This window comes from Labeo rohita, chromosome 7 (assembly GCF_022985175.1).
Source record: "Labeo rohita strain BAU-BD-2019 chromosome 7, IGBB_LRoh.1.0, whole genome shotgun sequence".
In the NCBI taxonomy this organism is placed as follows: Eukaryota; Metazoa; Chordata; class Actinopteri; order Cypriniformes; family Cyprinidae; genus Labeo; species Labeo rohita.
This window is the reverse complement of record NC_066875.1, coordinates 25,750,439-25,769,256: the sequence shown is the minus strand read 5'-3', so window position 1 is coordinate 25,769,256 and position 18,818 is coordinate 25,750,439. Positions and strand designations below refer to the sequence as shown.

Here is an 18,818-nt window from a genome sequence, read left to right as displayed (position 1 = left end):
TCATCAATGAATTTCTGTATTACACACCACAATGAGCTACAATAAATGTAAAGCAGTTTCTTGGCAATCTCTTTAATTGAGCAGACCTAGTATCCACAAATCAGAGTCGGAAATTAGCGAGGGTTTGGGGCAAAAAATGCCCCATAAATTCAAGACAAAAGGCCAAAAAATGCCCCTGCACAATTAAACAACGTATTACTGCTGTCGCGATTAAAATTAAACGTGAAAATGAAAGAAAAGTGTCACGGAATTATATTTGCATTCGCACAACTTGCATCAGATTGTTTTGACGTGCTGTTTTGAGCAGCGTTGAGCCTTACAACCAATCAAATGCGTTTCTGTTGAACTTAAGAATACATTAGCCAATCAGAGGCGCTTAGATTAGCCCGCGCTAAAAACGCTGGAGCTGTTGATGAGTGCGCACGCTTGCGAATTCCCTTATAAAAAACGCAGTACAGATACGATGTAGATAAAGATTAATTTGGTAGCTTCAGTGATTATAACGCAATTTTTTTCGATAACTTGGGCTAAACTTGGCTAACATTACGGACCGACATGTGTGTCTATGAAGCCAGAAAGTGACGTGGCCAAAACTAAACAAAAAACGTTTTACAAACAACAATATAAAGAGCAATGTACAATAATGATTTTTGTCATAATATTGCAGCCATGTGAGCTCCTGTTTTTTACATGTATAATTAAGATTCATTTTTAAATAAGGCAACATATGGTTTTCATAATAATAAGGTGATTTTAAAAATTGCCTTCACAGATGTAAAAAATGCCTCTGGAAATCAATTCCAGAGGGTAAATATGTCCCTTTAATGAAAAAGTTTATTTCTGACCCTGCCACAAATCAAACTCATTTAAATACATGATGGAAGAGACCTGACTGAAAACACAAAGAGCAAAACACACATTTGTACGTTTGCTTTATCATTTCTTTATACGTGGGTCATTTTACCTGTTGTTTACAACAACCAATGCTTATAAAAACCGCACATTCTTGGGGGCGTGGTCTAGCGTTCTCTCCTCCCGCATCCGGGCCGTTTACACTGAACTACACGGATCGCAAACCGGAAGTGCCGAATGAAATTTGCAAGATTGGCAGAGTTGTGAAGACTTCAATAGGGAGCGCTGAAAATTAGGTAAATACATATCTCCATATTTGATTCGTAATACCTGTAGGGTTTTGCTCAGCGTTTTGTTTTCTGCTCCGCATACGCCTCTAGTCATACGCCAGGGCAACACTTGTTAGAATTTCCGTTCTGTCAAGTCAAGATGAAACAGGTTTGCAGCTAGTTAGCTTAGCAGACTGTCGACTGATCATAACGAGAAATATGTGCGGCATCTGGCTTCTTGCTTTAACGCCATCACTGAGACTCAAACTGTTGCGGATTGTTTAAATCGCTTGCCTGCATGTTGACTTTGTTCTTGCTGAGTAAACGCACGGGTACGTGTCCAGATGTTGCGTTTCCCTAGAAACGCTGGGGAAACCGACACTGAGCAGGAGTCTAGACGCGTACTTACATCAGACGATGAAAAAGACAGTAAACGTTTGTCATTCACCTAAAATACTTGGAAAGCTGAAAGTACATGGGCGGTTATGTTGTCTGACAGAAGATTACTGACCCGTCACAGATAAAGCAGCCGTAGACGACTCTATATATGGGCAGAAATCAAGCTCTGAGCACAGATCCCAATGTTGATGTTTTTTTCCCCACGGTAGTATTGTTATGAGATAAATAATGATAAATTCTTGGCTGTACTATGGTTGTTTATAGTACATGCAGTGTTGACATGTACTGCAGTGTAACATGGTATACCCCATTTAAGACTATTTTAAACAGCCATTCGTTCTTTTATTATTATGATTGTGCGTGCAGTTTTTATGACCTCATATTAATTGAGAGACTTGCAAAAAATATTTATGCTTTCAAAAAAACATTTGTCTCACTGCAGGGATATGTAGAATGAATTAGTGAAGCCAATTCTTCAGATCCTTCCTACCAAATTAGCTTATCACAGTTAATCTACCCATTTGCTAAAATGAGCATTTGAGGCATGCAGAGATCATTTGTTATATTTTTCTCTCCCTTAAATCTGTGTTTGAATGGCGACCCTGCATAGAGTTTTACGGAATCACATGACACCATTGAGCTCTAGACCACCCCACACTTAGTTTTGCTTTCATCTGCTTCATTCTGCAAATGATTCTATGGCATCTCACTGTGTTTGTCAGCTGAGCACATCTGAACCGTCTGGCTCTACTTGAAACAGAACTGATAATTATCATATTTGCATTTTTTTAGCAGACGTTTAGTAACTTTTGCATAAGGAATGCTAGAGCAATAAGGATTATTGACCAGCCACATATAAACTACCATGTGTATGGGCAGAAATCAAGCTATGAGCACAGATCCCAATATTTTTACCTGTATTATTGTTCATAAGATGAAAATCTTAGGTTGTACCTTGTTTAATAATTATAAGCTTATTCGTACATAAGAAAACACAAGCTATTAATTTTATTCTGGCAATTATTGCTTTATATTGTGGTGTTAATATTTTAGAAAGCGTATTATAGTTGATTTTAAAGGTGTTAGGGTTTCTTTAGGTCTCTTGTTTTTAGCTCTCTTTAGGGTCTTTGTTTCTGCCTGAAGTGGTTGATTCACTGAGTGCAGCCTTGAAAGCACAACTGTGAATGAGGCGCATTGTTTTTGCTGATGATCTTTTTGAAATGGGTAATGAATTAGATGGCACAAAAGATGTACAGTTAAGCATTGACATTAGCGGTAGTCTAACTAGCAACCTAAGAATGATAAGAGCTTTTCTATATGATTGCTTTGACTATAAGCAATCTATAACAAGATTACAGTCAGTATTTACAACAAGGCTAGATAATGGAGATGTTCTTTAATCAGAGCCACAGATTAATAGCCTGGGTTGTGTCACCTGAAGGCTGTTATCACATTATTTAGAGATACGGATGTCATAGCAGAATAAAGGCTGTTACAGATGTGAGTAAATGCTAAACTGGCTCTTTAAGGGTTGAGGATATAAATAGGAGCAAAGGGTGAAACCGAGAATTCTTGTCAGTATTCGGCTGGACGGCCACATTGCCGGGCGGCACCAAAGCGAGGGACTGTCACAGCAAATCACTGTCTGAGCCTTACTGACGCCTGCACTAGTAACCCTATGGCTATACACAAGCAGATTAAAAAATATAGCACATTCACAATGCCACAATATTTTAATACTAAAAGAATTAGTACAGAATGTAGTCATAACATAAGAAATAATAATATTATTAGGAATTAATTCCAACAAAGCTTGAGCCTGCCAACTCTTACAACTAACACTAACGTGCGAACATGAGAGGATAGATATTGTGATCATTATAGCTGTGGCAAATAAAAACATGTTTTATGTGCTTTAATGTTTGAATGTCTGTTGCTTAGTCTTAGTGTAAAGATTTAAAGGGATAGACCACTCAGAAAGATACCTTAACCTCAAACCCAGTCCAATAAGACTTTGGTTAATCTTTGAAACACAAATTAAGATGTTTTTAATGAAACCTAAGAGGTTTCGGTCTCTCCACTGGAAGTCCAGATTTAATGTAGAATTTTATTGCATATATTGCATATTACATATGCATATAAATAATGATCAACACACATACATAGAGCTCATCACATAACCACTGAAGCTCAAACGTGCGTTTCCGGGTGAACTGTTCCATTAATGCAAGGCTAGTGAGGCTGTTTACTGTTTTTGCTGCTTTATTGGTCCACTACATAATTTTGTTAATGAAATCTGTGGGCAAGCTTCCAAATGAATGCGCTATGTACTGTTTTAGAAAGAACAAATTAATTAATTGTTGGTGGTAGTTTGCTTTTGATGGATTGTACACTGAAGAGCAGCTAGAGATTATGTAATCTGTAAATGAATCATTTTTAATCATGCTTTTTTTTAAAAATGCAACAATTTACCTGTTTTTTTGAATGTGACATTATTACAATGAAGAAATTAAGTAGTATTGCAAGTCAGCAAAAAAGCAAAAGATGTTTTCCCTTTATTCCACAACTGCTTTCTGTCTACCTGTGTCCTTTATAAATAAAAAAATCATTTTGCATTTATATGCTGGTTTCCCTAACACAAAGCTCTTGTAGAAGACTCCACTGTGCTTTAAATAACGAAAAAACAAATACATTTTAATGCAAATTCTAAATTAGTATCTAAGCCAGAAAATAAAATTAGCTTAGTTTCTAAGGCTGTGTTGTTAAAGCTACTTCTGTTAAACAGTTTTTATGGTGGGTAGATTCATAGATAGCGAGACTGAGTTACGAAACAAACTCAAACGACTTGATCAGCGTTTGTCATTGTGGTCACTCATGTGAGTCAGTCAGTTACTGAACATGCAAGTCTGCGCGTGTGAAAATGTTGCATTTACCCAGGCACATGCTGGGCAGACAGGAACCTAGTGTGTGGGCAGCTGAGCTTTCCCAGACCTTGGTATAAGATTTTTTGGTATTGTAATGTGCTGTTCTGTGTCTAACCGATGTGTGTGAATTGTGTTGTCTTAGAGGACCATCATGTCCTCTGACCTGCTGGTGGACCTTCACGATGATCTGGGAGGAGATGACTCTCCTAGTGCTGCCCTGGACCAGCTCAAACTGGTACAGGACAAACAGTGGCCACCAGATGACCCTGCTGGCCTGAGCAAATCCGGTGAGTGCATGATGGTGGGAATTGTGTGTGTCATACAGGATAATAATCATTTTAAAGTTGTGTTTTATTTTGCAGAAATATACTGATCTTTTCTAAGAAAAAAGCAGTGTAAGAAAAAGGAAGTAATTGCTAAGAACTCTACCATATCACAAATACCAATCATATGCTTGGTATATTTTTAGAGGCAAGTGAAACTGAAACCCTCCAGTTGACATAATTGTCATGCTTATTTAAGAAGCAGCAGAGAACTCAAGGAGTCATGCAGCATTACTCATACAGTACACACACACACATACACGCTTACGACACAGGCAGACACCCACTTTACCACACTTACAGAGGATGACTATGAATGGGCGGGTGTGGGTGAAGTCCAGTGTAATTAATTCATCATCTGCAGAGTTTGAAATTAACAATTTTATGACAGTAAATCATTGTTTGCAAATACCATGAAAATGTATTAATAAGAAACTAAAAATAACAATGCAATAGAAATAAAAAGCAAATTCTCTTTGATTTCTCTTAAAAAACAGAATTTAATTTGTTGTAATTTCCAAATATACCACACCCCAAAGTATAAATGTTTAGTAGTAAACAAGTTGGAAGATTAGCAGGCTGACAATTTATATTCTCATAAAAGTCAGCATACTAAATGTATTAATTTCAGTGACATCCATAAAAAAATTAAAATGAGAATAGTTCAGAAAAAGTGGTTTTGTCTCCTAGGCGGTTCAGTCACACACTGGACAGGAAGCAGGTATCGCACATTTGGTGCGTCATTCTGTACTCTTATTCTCAAGTTTATGGCAGCAGTCCAAAACTGTCAACACAAGGCAAAAGTTCACTTCAAGAATGAACAAAGTGGCGTCACTGAAGGTGATGATGCACAGGGCAACTTTTTTGAGCAATGTGGCCAGGCAACTTTTTCCAGCGATGTTGCTTGACCACTTTCCCATTGAGAATGGGCAGCTAAGTTTGGATACTTTAGATCAGTCGTGGGCCCTTTGTCTCACCTGGTTGCCTGTTGATGGCAACATTGCCCAGCAGCAATGCTCAAAAAGTTGCCCTTTGTATCACCTTGAGTTTAGCTGTTTGAAAAAATGCAAAGACAAAGGAATGATCTATATTATTATATTTCATATAAGGCATAGACTTTATTCAAGCCACAAAACTGTGCCATCAGTGTATACACTGACTCTTTATGCTTTTTGTTTTGCTGTTGAAGGCTACAGGTTGGAAGACACAATTTATTAATTGGGTCATTCTACAGAAATGTCCACTTTTGGTATGGCAAGATGTCTTAAAATGTATTTCTTTTTCTAATATTTAAACTTAGACCACATTACATTATGAATACACATAAATGACAGCTTAATTTTTGTAAAATGTTTTTTGTGCATGTATTTTCCCATAAGGAAGGTAACACCAGTGACTATTTTAATGAAAATTTTACAAAATGGTTGCTGCAACATATCAAACCATATGTTGTCAGTCATGCAATACTCACTAAATTAAGTAGTTTAATTCTTTTATATTCTAGTTTTTTACAATTCCCTAACAATAAAACAGGTCATACCAGTGAGTTCAACTAAAACCTTCATATGAAATCATGAGATAAATGAGAACATTTTTGATAACTGAAAAGAGTCAGTGGTCTTATTTTGGGCCTTTCTTCATAGATCTTCAGGGAATAGGAAGGAGGAAGCCAACTGATGTCATTAGTGGGTTTTTTTTTTATTTCAAAATAAACGATTTTGCTAAACGGTAACACCAGTGACACAACTCCAGGGGACCACTACTTTCATTATAATTTTTGTAATATTTATTCAGCCCTTTTGTTTGTTTTTTTTATGCCATTTACATCATATATTTGTTTTTGACCTCAAAATAAAGCACTTTCCCTCTGTACATGACTGTGTGGATGAGCGGTTTTGTGGTGCTTGGAATTCTATATAAATAATTAAAAAACTAATTTTGCCACATTGATGGCTCAAGAAGATGTATTTGTTTAAATAACCTATTTCATTTTAAAATATGAAGAAATTGCAGCCTTGAAGTGAGCATTATTTCTGTGAAGGCTAAGGACAGAAAAATGGACATTTCCATAAAATGACCCAGTTATAACCTGCCAAATTTGCTAGTGAGTTAAAGTTCACTTCCAGAACAAAGATTTACAGATAATTTACTCACCCGCTTGTCATCTAAGATGTTCATGTCTTTCTTTCTTCAGTCGTAAAGAAATGACATTTTTTAAGGAAAACATTTCAGGATTTCTCTTCATATAGTGGACTTCTATGGTGCTCCCGAGTGTGAACTTCCAAAATGCAGTTGTAAATGCAGCTTCAAATGGCTCTAAACAATCCCAGCCGAGGAAGTAGGGTCTTATCTAGTGAAACTGTTATTTATTTATTTATTTTTTTATTTAAAAAAAAAATCTATATATATATACTTTTTTGTTTTGTTATATAAGACCCTTTGTCCTCGTTGGATTGTTTAGAGCCCTTTGAAGCTGCATTCAAACTGCATTTTGGAGGTTCAAACTCAGGGGCACCATAGAAGTCCATTATATGGAGAGAAATCCTGAAATGTTTTCCTCAAAAAACATAGATTCTTTACGACTGAAAAAAGAAAGACATGAACGTCTTGGATGACAATGGGGTGAGAAATTATCTGTAAATTTTTTGTTGAAACTTCTCTAATGTGTTTCTAACCATGGCTGGTGTTACTTGCCTTTGTTAGGTTGGTGAGTGTTTATTTCAAATCCTGATCATCTGGTTAAGCCAGCAACTGAGAGGGGTCTGGGAGGCTGACTAAGTCATTAATACATGTTTATTTCACAATTAAATTCTGTTTTAGGATCCTGTCAATTACTTGTGTTTTATTTGCTTGAAATGTGGCTTTCTTTATATTCTTTCCTGCAGCTTCAGACATTAAAAGCCTTGGTGGCACATCACATCTGCCCTGGGATGACCCGTTCTATGACATTGCCAGACATCAGATTGTGGAGGTGGCAGGTAAGGTGTTATGAAATGCATTAACATCAGCAGCTAGCTTTATTTCTAGTTCTAAAATAGTCTGATTTTTCTTTCTTTTTAGGTGATGATAACTTTGGTCGAAAGGTCATTGTTTTTAACGCTTGTCGTATGCCTCCCCAACATCAGCTGGATCATCACAAACTTCTCATGTAGGCATTGCTGGTCTTATTTCATTTATGTAGTTTATTAATATATGTATTAAGCTGGGCTTAATACACTGCATCAGCTATGTTTTGTGCATTGTCTTTTTCCTGAATATAGGTGGTTCCATATTTGTCCAGGCTATCATACGTAGATGAGCACAATACACGTTAAAGATCAAGGTCAAGTGCAGGAACAAATAGTACAGAGAAAACATTGATAACAATCCAAGAAGAGAAGTTGTCCCAAGAGACAGGAAGAGAAGATATAAGCAGTGCTTTTGACATTTCAGCTGATGTTTTCAGTTTGTTTGTGCAGTTTTTTTGGTTAATGATTATAATATATTTCGATTTTAAATTATATGTTGAAAGTATTTTGATTAAATTATTGAGGATTATTTTTTTCAATTCAGTGTTAAAACATACAAGCTTACATTTATTTTAGAATACTGTGTGTTTATTAAAAAATTACCAGAGTTTGATTGTTGGAAATAATGTCAGTAAAAGTTTTATTAAATTATAACATGATTTTGTGTACCACATTTATGTACTTAATCTGAAACTTTATTGCATTAGACTGAAAATGAGTATGTGATGTCTTAAGTAACATAGGTATATTTGTAGCAATAGCCAAAAATACATTGTATGGTCAAAATGATTGATTTTTCTTTTGTATCAAAAATCATTGGGATATTAAATAAAAATCATGTTCCATGAAGATATTTTGTAAATTTTCTACCACAAATATATCAAAACTTAATTTTTGATTAGTAATATGCATTGCTAAGAACTTCCTTTGGACTACTTTGAAGGCGATTTTCTCAATATTTAGATTTTTTTGCACCTTCAGATTCCAGATTTTTAATCTTAATTTTTAAATCTTAAAAAAATTGACCCTAATGTCTGGTTTTGTGGTCCAGGGTCACATATGTCAGATCATTTGACGGTTTTCTAGACTAAATTTAGTTTTATTCCCGTGAGAAATATATTTACAACAAGTGTATTATTTTCTTTTCATATTCTTGAGGTTTTCCTTCCTTTATTTTTTTTGGTTAAATGGCAGCCACTCATATGCTGAGTTATAAATTAATCATGTGTTCAGTGGGTCAAAGCACCGTAAGACAATGTCCTTAGACAATGAACTTTTTAATGAAGTGAAATCAAGACTTAGTTTAGTTCCTTATTGTGAACTTACGTAGTTGTCTGAGAACAGAATGGCTTGTGTATTGGCATCTAGATTAAATGTCATAACACCTGAAGTTTCAGTAATTGACTGCTGATTCACAAATATAATAAGTGCTGATGTTACTTCTTGAACTTTTGGTAAAAAAAAAAAGAGAAGTTTTGATTTGGTATGCATTTATTGATTTATATTTATGTGCAGGTATCTGAAGCAGACTCTTGATAAGTATGTGGAGAGTGATTATACCCTCATCTACTTCCATCATGGTCTAACCAGTGAGAACAAGCCCTCTTTAAGCTGGCTTCGGGATGCCTATCGAGAGTTTGACAGGAAGTAAGTGATGCTGTTGTTAGTAAGAGGCTTATAAGTGCTTTACCAGCAATACACAAAAGCAAACGTCGTTGGTTCTGTCAAGCTTCAGTATCGCTGTGTTCTTGCAGGTATAAGAAAAATATCAAGGCGCTGTACATTGTCCATCCCACCATGTTTATCAGAACCATCCTTATTCTCTTCAAACCAATCATCAGGTCAGTGCCACACTATGCTCAGTTATTTCATTCTCACTTCGAGAATCTTAAAGCCTGTATACATAATACTTCGTAATACGTCACAGACAGATATGCTTATGTTCTGTTCACAGCTTTAAGTTTGGCCGTAAGATAAATTACATAAATTATTTGAGTGAGCTGGAGGAGATTGTGAAGTGTGATCAGCTTGTGATCCCCACCAGAGTCAGAGAGTAAGAAATTCTATATATGCTTTCGTATTTGCAGTTATACATGTGCTCGGATCGCACGGTCATTTCTTAGCCCAGATAAAAATTCATTCAGGAGTTTCTTTGTGTAGGTATGATGATAAGATCCGTCTGTCCCTGAAGCCGTCTGTCGTCCCTGGACCCATCTCTCCCCCTCGTAGCCCTCCTCTTCCTTTCCAGCAGTTTGGGGTCCCGCTGTCAGAGTAAGTTTCTCTAACAGTTCATCTCATATCTCACACAGCTTCTGTTACTGACTGAAAGTATGAAATTTAACCTCACTGAATGTTTGGACTGAATGTAGTTGAAGACGACTCGTTCATACTATAGAATTAAGTAGAAAAACTGTTTGAAAAGTGAGTTGTTTTGTATTGTTTGTAATCAGATTGAAACACAGGGCAGCAGACTCAGAAGGAATTCCACTAGTTATGCGTGATACCATTGGATTCCTGCAAGAGAATGGTAAGTCAGATTCATTTCTTAGTCAAACTTTTACAAATATTTTAAAAGATTAGTTCACTTCCAGAATAAAAATGTTCTGATAATTGACTCACCTCCATGTAATCCAAGATGTTCATGTCTTTCTTTCTTCAGTTGTAAAGAAATGATGTTTTTTGAGGAAAACATTTCTGCATTTTTTTTCATGTAATGGACTGGTATGGTGCCACGATTTTGAACTTCCAAACGATCCCAAACGCAGTTGTAAACGATCCCAGCCGAGGAAGAAGGGTTTTATCTAGCGAAACGATTGGTTATTTTCATAAAAAAATTACAATTGAAATAATTTTTAAGTCTTGAGGTCTGTGTATTCTGACTCAAGACTGTTAGGGTATGTCTAAAAACTCCAATCGTACTTTCTCCCTCAACTTCAAAAATCATTTCAGAATGATCCTACATTGCTATAGAAGTTCTGACCCAGTCTTTGCAAAATAAACATGCAAAGAAGATCAAACACCCTTAACAAAAAAGGTAAAACAGCGATATAGGAGATTGAGGGAGAACATAAGATGGGAGTTTTTTGACATACTCTAACTGTCACGAACCGGAACAAAAACAGTCCAAGACGAGCGTTTGGCATTAAAAAGTAAATAAATTGTATTCTTTTTATTAAAATAACCGATCGTTACGCTACATAAGTCCCTTCTTTTTCAGCTGGGATCATTTACAACTGCATTTGGGATCGTTTGAAGTCTAAACTGCATTTTGGAAGTTCAAAATCGGGGCACCATATCAGTCCATTATATGGAGAAAAATGCTGAAATGCTTTCCTCAAAAAACATAATTTTTTTACGACTGAAGAAAGAAAGACATGAACATCTTGGATGAAAAGGTGGTGAGTAAATTATTTGTAAATTGTTGTTCTGGAAGTGGACTTCTCTTTTAGGTTTTTGAGGAAAACATTCTGGGATTTTTCTCTATATAGTGGACTTCAATCGGAGCCAATGGGTTGAAGGTCCAAATTACAGATTCAGTGCAGCTCTGCACAATCCCAGCTGAGGAATAAGGGTCTTATCTAGCAAAATGATCAGTCATTTTCTAAAAATAAATTTTAATTTATATAATTAACCAAAAAAAATGCTTGTCTTGCACTAGCTTGACCTCACACATTACGTAGGCGAAAGTACCGACCCAGTGTTTATAAAGCAAATGTGCAAAGAAAGTCAAACGCCCTTTACAAAAAAAGGTAAAACAACAATGTCAGACAATTTTTAAGTTGGAGAAGAAACTGAGATGAAAATGTTCACCCTACCCTACCTTTTTGAACTGAAGTACACGGACGAAGAACTAACCACGTGTGACTTTTCAACGTAAAGACACACATGCTTATCCCAGAGCTAGTGCAAGATGAACATTTGTGGTAAAAAGTACATAAATGTTTACTTTTTTTAGAAAATGACCGATCATTTTGCTAGATAAGACCCTTATTCCTCAGCTGGGATTGTGCAGAGCTGCACTGAATCTGTAATTTGGACCTTCAACCCATTGGCTCCGATTGAAGTCCACTATACGAAGAAAAATCCTGAAATGTTTTCCTAAAAATCCTTTATTTCTTTTTGACTGAAGAAAGAAAGATATGAACATCTTGGATGACATGGGTGTGAGTAAATTATCAGGATATTTTTATTCTGGAAGTAAACTAATCCTTTAACGTGAGTGCACTGTATGTATCCACCATAAAGATGGATATACTAATAGTAGATTTTTTTTGAAGGGCGAGATGTGGCGTAGTGGGCCAAATGTACTTTAGAATATTGTATATTTATTTATTTCCTTTCTTAAATTGAGAATGTGAATTTTATTCCTATTTTCATTGTAGGTCTTAAGACAGAGGGAATATTCCGGCGTTCTGCTAATGTTTCTTTGGTTAAGGATGTTAAGCTGAAATATAACTCAGGTAAAGTTGCGTGATGCTCTGTATGCGGAAGAATCCTCACACATATCTTATTCAAAAGAATGATTGGCATCAGTCCTTAGAATGTTGTTTGTGTGTGTTTGTGTCTGTAGGAGAGGATGTGAATTTCTCTCAGCTGGACGATGTCCACTTGGCAGCTGTGATCTTAAAGATGTTCCTCAGAGAACTGCCAGAGCCACTGCTCACCTATCAGCTCTACAACGACATTGTCAACTTCCACAGTGAGAACACAAAACACAACGCACTCACATACCAACACCAGCAGCTTCTAGAAAGCTCACATACACGTACACGTCTGTATGCCTAAATTTGTTAATTGATTGTTAAAACCACAGATTTTGCATGTAGGCAACATATTTACAATGAGCCTTGAAAGCGACAAGACCACTCACTCACACAACACGAGGAATGCAAACTAAGTATGTTTGAATGTGTTATCAGATGTTGACACAGAGTCTCAGGCAGAAAGGATTCGGAACATGCTGACGTCACTTCCTGAGGAGAATTATGCATCACTGAGCTTCCTCATACAGTTTCTTGCTCAGGTAATACTCATAATCATCAGCAATGTTCAACAATAAGAATTTGTACTTAAAAGTATAAAAAAAATATATATATTTACATATTACTTTTATACATTATATATCTACTAGGGCTGTCAGTTTAAGGTGTTAATTAATTAGTTATGAAAAAATAACAGAATTAAAATATTTTAACGCCGTTAACGCACTGGCCCCGCCCCCAGACCTGTACATCATCTTATATTTCATAAAGTTGACTGTTGACGAATATGATGCAATCACGAGCTTTAATGTGCGTTTATACAGCGGTCCAATAAATAAGTTGGTATTGTGTTATATTTTAAACGCAATATTATGTTTTTGCTCAATTTTGCAGAGAACGTATCACCTTTGAAGCCATAGCAGAATTATTGCACGTCTCCGAGCAACAAGCAGTGTTTAGTTTCTAAATGAATCCGCATTTTGAACGAATCATGTGAACCAATGATTCAAAAGGCCATTCATAAAGAGAGCCGTTTACTCAATTCCTGAATGAGTCAAACATTTGAATGAATAAATGAATGACTCATAAAGACATTTACCGCCACCTGCTTGCAGATTCAGTTTCTTATTTAGAGTATCATTTTATTAAAAAAATAAATAATAATAATAAAAATAAAAACAGCCCTTTAGTGTTTCTGATCTTTACTGTTGATGTGCAGGTGTCTGCTGAGAGTGAAGTCAATAAAATGACCAATCCCAACCTGGCTGTGGTATTTGGGCCCAACTTGCTATGGGGGCAGGATGCTTCCATGACACTCAGCGCGATCGGACCAATCAACAACTTCACCCGCATCCTGCTCGACCTGCATCAGGAGGTCTTCATCCAATGAGGAGCAGGAGAACTTTTCACAACGACTCCCCTCCGTCCCTCCTAGTTCCATAGCTTTGCTCCTCTGTCGCTGTGTCCCGTCCTTCGTGTCTCCCTCAGTATTGCCAAATGCATGAGTATTTAAACTGGGTGACGAAAAAACGAAAAAAAGGATAGTGGAGGGCGCAGAGCTGTCACAAATGTTTAGGCTGTGATCAAATTCTGACAATCGTCTGGTTTTCTCTCCTGCAGAAGTCATGTAGCTGCTGTCAGACAAAATGGTACTGCACAGGCACAAGAGTTTTTATATGGCCTGTTAGCAGGGGCCTAAATCAATAAACCAACAAAGTGTACAGGTAGCTGCTTTGATTTTTATTTTTTTGGTAGCTCATCAGCTATGCTATTATGTGGTGGACTTGACCGAATTCATTTCAGTTCATTTTTCCAAAAAGTAAAATTAGAGTAAATGCATACATTCCTCATTTTTGTAAGCCATAGTTAGCACAAGCTATGGACAAGTATAAAGCACTACTACTCAAACTTGAAACATTATTTTAAACATGCTTATTTCTTATTACATAAAATATATGATATTATGTATTGTTTCAAAGAGCATCAGTCTTCATTTATATTATCATATCATTATATTATTATTTCTATAATCCGTTTCATCTTTTTTTTTTGGTGTCTTAGTGATTCCAGGAACAGGGCAGATGCTTTATGGCCAGCACAAGTTTCCTGATGCTGAAACAGAAAAGTTATTTTTCTGATCAAAACCTGTACGTATGTATGTGTGTGTGTGTATACACACACACACACACATCCATACATACATACACGCTGTATGTCAGCCAACAGTCCGCTTCTTCTCTCTGTATGTGTGGAGTTGTGTGTGTTTTGTGTGAGGTCTGTTCAGTAATGCTGTTGTAGTATTCTACCCCAGACATATTTATTTTTGGCCAAAGTTTATATGGTTAAAATGTTGGTGTGATCAATTTTATTTGTATCTAGAAGACGTACTGCCTGTTGAGGACAGTGCCTTTACACATGGGCGTATTTGAAACAAAAGACAGAAAAAGCAAAGAACAATTTGATGTTATTTTGTCCTCTTAGTAAAATTGTGGTTTTATCTATGAGGAAACGTATCATAGTGCTGGAGTACATAAAATCCAAGTACAGTAACATTTTAGTTGTATCACAGGGCTCTGTGGAGTGGAGCGGGAGTTTCTGCTTCGCTGTAGATTTATGCGTAACGGAATGAATCGTTCGGATTTCGCACAATGGAGTCTTGTTTCATGAGTCTAAAAGAACCATAAAGCAGGTACTTGGGTACTAATAATTTAGCACTAATGAGTTAAGTGTCATATGCCTTGATATTAAATTGTAACTGTTTACTGTGTCATGTAAACGTCCTATTCATGTCAATCCACCGAGCATTGACATGTGGACCAGTGGCTTAAATAGTTTTAGACAAGCGCCCTCAAACCCAAGTGTCTGTGTGCCTTAATGGAGTGAACTGGCGATGATATTAGCTGTTAAATTCCCTTTCTCTGGACAGATCTGTGAACTTTGTGCCATTTTGTTGTATCTGTATCCAAACACCTACCTGTTTACCTGTACTGTAGATGTGCATTTCTGGTTTCCAGGTGGAACTTTGCATTACTTCTTTTGTGAAGGTTCTTTTCTTCCATTTTGGCTGTTAAAATGTATTCTGTGCTTTTGAAATCTTTACTTTTGTATATCATGTTGTGGTTTCAGAGTAATAAATTGATAGAGATGGTGTAATATTTTTTTTTCCATCTGTTGGTTTGTTTTTTTAAGCTTTACTGGCTTGTGGTGAGCAAATAAAAACACTTTTACCAGTTTTCCTAACACAGGCAGTTATATTTAATTGCCTTTTATATATATGTTCCAAATATAACTACCATGCATGTATAATAAGCTAATTATAAATACAGGTAATTATATCTTCTATTGGTACACAGTCATTGCCAATAACATCTACAAAGTGCATAAATGGCATATAAGTTAAAAATACAAACAGTAATATGATCCCACATGTTGTTTTTGCTCAGTTTAAGTAATAAAAATATTTTTGAGGTAGGCTGAAATATAAATTGGATCTGTGTTGTTATTTGAGGCTGGTGTGTTCTAAATGAAAAGGTCATGCCCTGCTCATAAATGCACATGTGTGTGTATTTGACAGATTAGAGGAGTGGGTAACGGTAATTTGTGTGCCTGTCTATAATCTGAAAGGGACTGTGTGATGATGTGTATGCACTGTTCCTGTAGAGAAGAGATTCTCTGGCTTCTCACACCCAGCTGAAGCTCAGTTTCAGGGGCCGTAGAGCTCACCAGAGGATACAGAGCCTTGCCGACCTGCAAAGAACACAAAAGTTCCAGAAGCGTTCTAAATTCCCGCATTTAGTTTCAAAATGATTTTGTTAATTTTACCAAATAAGAGGGATCATACAAAATGCATGTTATTTTTTGTTTAGTAGTGACCTGAATAAGATATTTCACATAAAAGATGTTTACATACAGTCCACAAGAGAAAATAATAGTTGAATTTATAAAAATGACCTGGTTCAAAAGTTTACATACACTTGATCCCTAATACTGTGTTGTTACCTGAATGATCTACAGCTGTGTTTTTTTGCATAGTGATAGTTGTTCATGAGTATCTTGTTTGTCCTGAACAGTTGAACTGCCTACTGTTCTTCAGAAAAACCCTTTAGTTTCCACAATTTGTTTTTGGTTTTTCAGTATTTTTTTGTATTTGAACCCTTTCCAATAATGACTATGATTTTGAGATCCATCTTTTCACACTGAGGACAACTGAGGGACTCATATGCAACTATTACAGAAGGTTCAAACACTCACTGATGCTCCAGAAGGAAATGCTTTAAGAGCCAGCGGTGAAAACTTTTGAACAGAATGAAGATGTGTACATTTTTCTTATTTTGCGTAAATATCATATTTTTTAATTAAGTACTGCCCTTCAGAAGATAAAGAAGGTACTTTCATGTTTCCCAAAAGACAAAAATATGTAAAATTTACCCTGATCTTCAAATTCAAAACGGCTTTTCAAAACATCTTTTATGTGAAATATCTTATTCAAGTCAGTACTAAATAAAAAATAACATGCATTTTGTATGTTACCTCTTATTATGGTAAAATAATTAACATTTTGCAAGGTGTATGTAAACTTTTGACTTCATCCGTATAACCTACATTCAGTACTCAGTGCAGTGATATTTACCTGCTCCAGGCCAGTGAAGGCCTCCCCAAGGTTCACTCCATTTCGGAAGAACGTCAGTGTTCCAGCGCTCAAGTCCAGCAAAACCCCAATGACTGTATTTCTTTCATAAAAAGGCTCTGTGTATTTTCGACTCCTTCCATTGTGCCAGATGAAGCCTTTGTATGACAGACCCCAACTCTCACTATCGATGCCTTTGAAGAAAGAAACAGGACTGTCAGAACAATAAAATAAATGTCTATACTAAGTACAACTTTTGGGCTACTTTTGAGTAGCAGTTGGGAGGGTTTTGTTGTGAAAACCTGGCAACCCTACACAAACATGTGTTTGGGCTAGTCAACTTTTTGACGCGATCGACCCGAGTTCGAATCTGTCTTTTGCCGAACTCTTTTCCCTTTCACATCACATATCAGATCGAAAAAGCATTTATTTTCAATAAAATGAAGGAAATAACTGGAAAAGGTAAAATAAAGTGCCTCACGGGTGTTTATGGGTTAGGTGTAGGGAAGACTTGTCCCAATAAGGCAGCATCCATTTAATAAATTAAATAAAATTGATAATTTACACCCAGTACCTTACCACTGCATACCATTTTGCAAACATCTGCCACTTGCACTAAATAGCATCTAACTAATATTACTGCAAAGGAAATACTGCTATTTTTACTTTATGGAAATAGAATCCATTGCTATTTGCACTTACTGTAAATTTACAGTATTTACATGTACATTTCCTTCTTTTGTTAATCTAGGTAGCGTTGATGGGACAAAATGTCATTCATTTTAAGTAAGCTAAGCTGGGCTGCCTTGATTTGAATACAAATGTAAGCATTTCTAAGAGGAACATAGCTGTACTCACCTATGAGGTTAACAAACTTTTGGTCCCCTGTGTGAAGAAGTGCATTTTGGGTACCAACTCCCACCATCACAGAGCTTCCATATGGAGGCTCAAGAAACTCAACCTCCCAGTAATGCTCACCATGAGTGAAACCTTACACAGAAATATGCATTATTCTATAGCAATTATCGGAAAATGATACCTCTTAAGACACTAGGACTTAATTTTCAACTTATTATCACTGAACGTTTATACTCCTAAAGCAGTATCAGCCTGGTTAAATGTAACACTGTAATTTAATAATGAATGAACAGCAATATTCCCTCATTAATCATTAGTCTCACCTTTGGTGCCTCTGACCCCTGCAGTACCTTGACTGTCCAGCAGAGGGCTGACATGAAAATATACAGCTTGTCGGCATAGAGACAGATAAGCATCAGGGGATTTACTGTCCGGATCCCATTCCCAACTCTCCCAAGTGTGACCTCTAAAAGAGCGCAACATTTGCTCTCTACAACACACAGTATACATACATATCAATCACTGTACTGTTGTTTTTTGTTGTTGTTGTTGTTTTTTCTACCCAATGTTTCCATTACCAAAAGCGAAAATTGTTTACTATTGAGTATGAAAAAGTTATTACATAAAGACGACGAGTGAACCATGCTGAGTTATCTAGCTTATTTATATGTTAAAGCGCGGAGACCATTCAGACTGGTGAGCACGACGTACACATCACGTACACATCCACTACAGAGAAAACATACGTGACTTACCAAGTTTCTACGTGTAACTTATGTAATCCGAAGTGTAATGAAGAAGAAACCTAAACTTTCTTCTAGGCACTTGAAATCCGCGTTTAAAAAGGAATAACGACTGCACAGTCAAGTTTACATATAGGTGTTTACACAGCTGGACGACGGAAAATCATTTCACAACCGCTGTCAAAACAATACTGGATTTACCCTAATATGGAAGTAGGCGTGTTTGTGCTACGGCGCTCATGAATTTTACAGTAGCTGCTGCTGACGTTGTTTGGTAGCCTTCCAATAACGCACCCTAATTAATATTCATAAGCCAAGCCTTCGCCATTCCATT

General features: G+C 36.4%; 2 protein-coding genes across 2 annotated transcripts; one reads left to right on the top strand and one right to left on the bottom strand.

The window, feature by feature from the left end:
* The first annotated feature begins 1,026 nt into the window (after positions 1-1,026).
* On the top strand, positions 1,027-15,412 carry arhgap1 (Rho GTPase activating protein 1). Its single transcript, XM_051114063.1, has 13 exons — positions 1,027-1,148; positions 4,587-4,731; positions 7,653-7,745; positions 7,828-7,915; positions 9,291-9,422; positions 9,530-9,616; positions 9,730-9,828; positions 9,936-10,046; positions 10,226-10,302; positions 12,158-12,235; positions 12,346-12,474; positions 12,695-12,798; positions 13,476-15,412. The coding sequence occupies exons 2-13, from the start codon at positions 4,596-4,598 to the stop codon at positions 13,644-13,646; spliced, it is 1,305 nt and encodes a 434-aa protein (XP_050970020.1). The 5' UTR covers positions 1,027-1,148; positions 4,587-4,595; the 3' UTR covers positions 13,647-15,412.
* Positions 15,413-15,530: 118 nt separating this feature from the next.
* On the bottom strand, positions 15,531-18,680 carry si:dkey-23n7.10 (SPRY domain-containing SOCS box protein 3). The gene is made up of 5 exons (XM_051114065.1): positions 18,497-18,680; positions 18,065-18,231; positions 17,742-17,873; positions 16,887-17,077; positions 15,531-16,003 (listed from the first exon to the last, which is right to left on the bottom strand). Exons 2-5 carry the CDS (start codon positions 18,222-18,224, stop codon positions 15,800-15,802), a joined length of 687 nt encoding a protein of 228 aa, XP_050970022.1. The 5' UTR covers positions 18,225-18,231; positions 18,497-18,680; the 3' UTR covers positions 15,531-15,799.
* Positions 18,681-18,818: the final 138 nt, after the last annotated feature.

Coding starts and splice junctions, on each gene's coding strand:
- arhgap1 (XM_051114063.1), top strand. CDS start 4,596: ATGTCCTCTGACCTGCTGGTGGACCTTCACGATGATCTGGGAGGAGAT. Junction 7,916..9,290: donor GATCATCACAAACTTCTCAT/GTAGGCATTGCT, acceptor ATTTATGTGCAG/GTATCTGAAGCAGACTCTTG. Junction 9,617..9,729: donor CTCTTCAAACCAATCATCAG/GTCAGTGCCACA, acceptor TTCTGTTCACAG/CTTTAAGTTTGGCCGTAAGA.
- si:dkey-23n7.10 (XM_051114065.1), bottom strand. CDS start 18,224: ATGTTGCGCTCTTTTAGAGGTCACACTTGGGAGAGTTGGGAATGGGAT. Junction 17,078..17,741: donor AAAGTTTGTTAACCTCATAG/GTGAGTACAGCT, acceptor CTTTCTTCAAAG/GCATCGATAGTGAGAGTTGG. Junction 16,004..16,886: donor CCTTCACTGGCCTGGAGCAG/GTAAATATCACT, acceptor TGTTCTTTGCAG/GTCGGCAAGGCTCTGTATCC.